Here is a 6,062-nt window from a genome sequence, read left to right as displayed (position 1 = left end):
TTCAGGAATTCAGTCTTTTTCTTCAAAATCGGACATGAATATCTTAATCGTTGTTGTCACTGTTGCAATTGACACAAACGAAAATAAGACCAGCACTTGGAACACAATATGTATGTGCCCATTCCCTGCAAGCTCGACACTGGATCCAATTTTCTCCTGGTAAACTTTCAGCATAGCCTTTGCAACAAATCAGACAGGAACAATTATCATCATCGCTTTCATCACTTGACTGTGATGATTATTTTTTTACAGACACCCTTCTTCCTTTTCTTATCGATGTTCTTCTTTGGCTTCTTAACTTTTTTTGGTGGTTTTATTTTGCTGTTCTTCTAAAGCGTTTTTCTTCGGGAGTGTATGTTAAAATTGCAGCTTTCCTCTTTCTTTTGTTATTTCAACTGCTTTTCTAGGGCCAGCCTTTTGAGTCGTACAATTTCCGAGAAAAATACTTGTATTGGTCGAACGTTGAACATCTCGTTTTCTTTGTTGCTTGGGCCAGGTTCGGGTTCAGCTTGACTGGTAGAGGCAGAAAGAATGGAATTAGGTTCAGTGCTGGACATCATAGCTTGCTTTGGATGATTTTTTTCCGGCTCGATAGTTTCTGGTTCAGGTCGATCGGTTACAAATGACGGTGAAAACTCATCCTCACCCAAAATGTTTGTATTATACGGGAAGATGCCTGTCTTTCGGAAACCGTTAACAATATTTATATTTGTCTGAGCAAACGGCAACGAATCAGCCACTATTTTTGGTATATCATAGATTATAATGGTTTTCCCCGGGTTGTTACGTAGCCATACATCTTGAGCAGCAGCGCAATATTTTTTGAACGGTCCAAAGACTGACACATCTAACGGTTGTAATTTGTGGCTACAATGCGGTGGAAAGGACAACATCACAACTCCGTTCTTTTTTGCCAAAGTTAGGGTCTTTACGTTCAAGTGAGAGGAGTGATTATCCAGCACTAATAGAACAGGGTGCTCAATGGATGGTTTCACATATTTTATAAGATGTTGCATAAACTGATAGAATTCTTCATCTGTAACCCATCCACTAGCATTGCCTGCTCCTATACATTCAGGGCGACCACCGTTAAGAAAGTGTGTCCTAAACTGTTTTCTTGGAAATCCAAACATAGGAGGTACAGCATTTCCAAAAGCAGATACAGCAGTTACTACTGTAACGTTAGTCCTTCGTTATCCAGAAGTCCTTGCGCCGACGTTGCGCTTACCTTTGGCTGCTACAATTTTATTTGGCTTCAGCACAGTGGATACACCTGTCTCATCTACATTCCAAATGTCTGCCTCAGTAAATCCATATCTATCTATTACTTCCGCTAATTTCTCAAAAAAAAACTTTAACATGATGCGCATTAAATGATGTTGACCTACCAAGGCTAGTGGGTTCTGGTTTTCGTATGGATAGCTCGGGGTTACGTTTTAAAAACATCGTAAGCCATTCTTTTCCGGCCATCTTATTTGCAGCCCAGCTGGGTGGAATTTTAATGCCAAATTTAGCAGCACATTCATAGGCAAGGCGACGGACGTCTTTTGGAGAATATCCATAAAAGATTGATGCCATTTGTAGCAAGTATTTTTTCAGTGAGTCTTCCTGTGTAGAAGAAAATACTTGCCTCAGTGTTGCATAGCCCATGGATAAATCACCACCTTCATTTAATTTCTTCAAAAATCTTGTCAAAGTCATCCGTTTGATACCGAATTGGTTAGCAGCGGCATTAACACTTTTTCCTCCATCGTTTACAGCCCTCGCAGCATTTTTTAAATCTTCAGTAGCATAAGAACATCTTGTAGTCTTACTCTTGTAAATCCGCATCCGGACAAAAAATAAAACATTCATTACTTTAGTTGTTTGAATCGTGGGGTAAGTTGAGCAACTATAGCAACTGTTACGTCCTGACTAATTATCCTGAAATTAAATGACATTTCCAAGTTTAGGGAGCTTTTACAAACGATAGGTAAACAGGGAGTCAGTTTATCAAATTAATTCCCATGTAAACACGCTTAACGGTTGTGAAGCTGCCGATAATACAGCGCTCTCACCTTAACGCGTTGAGAACCGCGAAAATTTAAATAGGGGAAACCGAAAAATTTACCCGAGTGGGGAATATTAGATGAATAGATAAACGAATGGAAAATATAATAAAAAAAAGGAAAAAAAAAACGAAAAGAAAAGGGAAAGAAATTAAATACTCACCGTTGGGGCTGCTGGATTACTCATGGTTGAGAAAATGATGTACACACAAACAACACAAAAAAAACTCCAAAAAGAAAAGGTCAACGAAATTAGTCGGTCCACCCCGCAAAAATGTCACTGGGGATAAATGGCTGGGTAGTTATTGGAAGTTTTTAGGGATCACCAGAATCACTTTAAAATCCAGCAACACCTCGTCACTCAGGATGGTGATTCCTCTGCCGGTGGGTAAAGTGGGCTTTGGTGTCTCCTCCTGGAAAATCGAGGATAGATGGGTGCGTCCCCTGTGGTGGTCCTTAATGATCCTCCTCATCTGCACCCTCCAGCCCGCTCTGATGCCTCGCCTTCTGGATTTAGCCATGAGGGCATGCACACATGGTTCTCACAGTTCACTTTAACTTAAAATTTCACAACAGTAATCCAAAAATATCCAACCTGAGGGTTCACTTGACTACAAATAGTGTTCGCTCGAACTATTCTAGAGGATCCAATTCAAACAAAACGTCGAAAGGTAAAAATTCGCGCACTTGTGAAATAAATAAATTCAAACAAATCGAGTCTAGGGAAATGGGGGAAAAAAGGAACGTCTCCGCTCTGGAATGTTGTTTGCACGCGTTATACAAACTGCGCCTCAGAACAACAAACTCAGAAACGTAGCGTGTAGAAATGTAGGCATGACTGCACGGGTTATACAAACTGCGCCTCAATCATGTGGGTGTAGAGGAGGTAGAGTATAGGGAGTAGTAAAGAAAAAGACTGACAGATAGTTTTGAGGGTTTTATTATAATGAATTTATATACCTCACAAGGAGTGACAAGTTCACTCTTTGAGATTTGCAGATCAACTGAGGAGAAAGATCACGTCAGCGACGACGGCGGCTCGGGAGCTCCGTGCTCGACGTTGCTGTATCCATGGTGATACAGGTGCAACGTCAGGACTTTTCGGGCAGATTTGACAACGTCGAGCCTTCTGGGCCTTATCGCTGACGTCGGCTTTCTTCCCGCACATTTGATATTTTTCTTGAAGATCAAATTGTTTTCTTTATGATACATTATTTTCAGGTGTTCATGAATTTTCAGGAGCTGTGGTACAGATACAGGTGTGCTGCCGCGGCTACCTGACTTATTTTATGAGGTTTCTTAACTATTAGCATTTTTAACGCCGAAAATAACGCGGTTCTTTGCGTTTTTAATTATTTGTAACAAAATATTAGTTTGTTACATTAATACTGCTTATCACTAATTACTTAGAATATAGTCTTGGGAACGTCCGGTTAACAAATCCACATCTCACTTTGTTTAAACTTTTGCCTGACGCTGCGTGGGAACGCGCATCGGTTGGTGGACGTGTGTGTGTGTTGACATACACACACTTCATTTACGTATTCCTATGTGAAAATAAAAAAAATGTAAAAATTAGGGGATTTTTGGGGTCCTATGTGATACGGACGCTTATGAGGAACATACCTGCCAAAAATCGGCAGGTAAATATTTAATATTTATGGATTTGTTTAATAATTAAAGTCGCTCTCCTCTTCATGAGGTATTAGGAGAGCATAAACGCGAGAAGGTATTGTTAGCCGTGCGCCCCACTCTGCCGGCCTCAAGGCCCCCGTCCATCCCGCCGCGCTAGCGGTGACGGGTGACCTTGCCGCTCGGCAACCTTAATCCTATTTTATTTGAAAACTACAAATTGCGTAAAAATTTTATAAAAACAATAAATTCTACCTTAATGGCATGATTAATTTTTACTAAAAAGATCCCTGGGTTGTCAGGGAATCAATTTGATTATACTTAAAATTATAAGATTAAATTGCTAGACACTAAGTCCAAGCGCGTGCGCATTAGCTTTCGCCTGCTGCACGTACATGTGCGTTGGACTTGGTGGTGGTTGTAACCTATCTGTTTAAAGTTGTAGATGTAATAGTATTTTTATTTTCTTTACTTAAATCTAAGTGAAGTTCGTCAGGACGTAACAGCAACTAACCCCAACCCGGAATTTTAAAACAAAAGCGAGGTTATAAAAAAATTGTAAGACTTATACCCAAAATAACTCCACATATCAAAACTACAATAGTTCTCCGGAAGAATAACATTTACCTGGTTGAAAACAAATAACAATAGACTGATTCAGATGAAATCTTGCGATAAGCGACGTGTTTACTTTTTGGTCACAAAATAAACAAAACGCACAGGCGCTTTACTCGCTCATCCAGCTGCCACTAGCGATGGCTTGATTATTACCCCTCCCACGACTTCGCTATAAGATGTTTATGCATACGGTGAATAGTTTAAGAGATATTTTAATTGCCCAACTTGCTTCTATGCTCAACTAGCCCCGCCCTACCCGACTACGTTTTCTGGGTAAGTTTTGACAGTTTCAGCTATTTTTTTCAACTCAGTCATGAACCAGTTTATACAATTAACGTCACGTTTAAGATTAAATCGACATTTTGAATTGTCATATGTACAGTGCATATAATAGGCTACACTACATGTAATATGCTTTTGATTACCTTCATTATCAGGTTCAAGAATACTCTCAAGATCGGCATAGATAGCAAATGGCACAGGCTCTTTAAAATGAAAATTTCTAAATTTTATTTTAACACATTTTTCCAGAAGTAAAATTCGCGTATCATTCATATTGATACAATCTTTTTGATGATTTTTATATGATTTTTCTATCTTAAAGTAATTTAAACATCTATCACATGAGAATAGTTTGTGTGCATTTTTAGAAATTTGATTTCCAACTAATCTTGAAAGATCCTTTATCAGACAAAAATGAAAAACTGGATTAATATTATTATTTTTATCACCCACTTCTACTCTCCTTTGTACCATTAACAGGTGAATACATGGCTCATCTACTTTATAATATTTACTTAAATATAACGGAATAATTTCACAATTATTATCTAAACCATACGTACAGTCATCTAAACCATACACATTTATTGCTAAATCGTTGAGTTTTTCAAATTTTGGAACATCATGTAAGGTTGTGGGACAGTTGATACCCTTACATTTTAGTACACTTTTGTAATCAGGATATGAACTTGTTGTTCTTGTTGAATTTACAAAAACAGAATAAAGAGCTGCAGTAACAGCCCAAAAGAAACAACATTGATCGTTGTTTTTAATATTTAGTACTGCTTTTTTTTGTTGTATAAATTTTGGTAGAGGTATAAATGTAGATTGTCCAGCTGATAGAGGTTAATAACGATTAATATTGACTTGCAGATATTCGATTTCTACAAGTGACCAACCAGAATCTCGTTCTTGAAAATCCTTGACTTTTGTTAGTAGTTTGTCAACAACATTTTTTAGACAATGTTTTTTTATGTCTGTTGACGGCAAAATTGCTTCATTTTTTAAATTAAAGTACTTAATTTCTACAGCTGTTCTATTATTTGTTTGATTACTAGATTTACAAGCAAGGACAAAATTCACTTTTAAATTTCCCTCCCTTGTCACTATATTTGTCAACTTTTCGGTAATCAGCTTTTCAGCGTCGAATAAAAAGTCTCGTAACTCTAAATGTTGCCAGTTAATGACAACACTAGTGCGAATTCGATTCCTGAAAACATTTTCTAAATCTTCCCACCGAATCAATTGTTCTGTTGATTGACGGCTTCCTCCAACGACCAAATGATTTACGAATTTTTCATGTTATGTTGCAAGCATAAGCCTCCTTCATCATTTTAATTAAATCAGAATAATAGTTCGGTGCACTCATTTTTGACTATACTAGATAAACTTCAGAATTACGAATGATAGAGAAGCGTGTTTAAAAAGATTTATATAGGAATTGGATGACCTTGTAATGAGTGCCATAATCCAAAAAAATTT

At 37.7% G+C, this 6,062-nt stretch overlaps 1 protein-coding gene across 1 annotated transcript; it reads right to left on the bottom strand.

The window, feature by feature from the left end:
* Positions 1-386: 386 nt before the first annotated feature.
* Positions 387-1,830, bottom strand: LOC118065353 (uncharacterized). The gene is made up of 3 exons (XM_035080557.1): positions 1,389-1,830; positions 1,229-1,333; positions 387-1,174 (listed from the first exon to the last, which is right to left on the bottom strand). Exons 1-3 carry the CDS (start codon positions 1,828-1,830, stop codon positions 387-389), a joined length of 1,335 nt encoding a protein of 444 aa, XP_034936448.1.
* Positions 1,831-6,062: the final 4,232 nt, after the last annotated feature.

Source organism: Chelonus insularis, unplaced genomic scaffold (assembly GCF_013357705.1).
Source record: "Chelonus insularis isolate UGA/USDA-ARS -01 unplaced genomic scaffold, ASM1335770v1 contig_30_pilon, whole genome shotgun sequence".
Classification (NCBI taxonomy): domain Eukaryota; kingdom Metazoa; phylum Arthropoda; class Insecta; order Hymenoptera; family Braconidae; genus Chelonus; species Chelonus insularis.
Note: the sequence above shows the minus strand (reverse complement) of the source record. Positions and strands in the feature narration are given on the sequence as shown.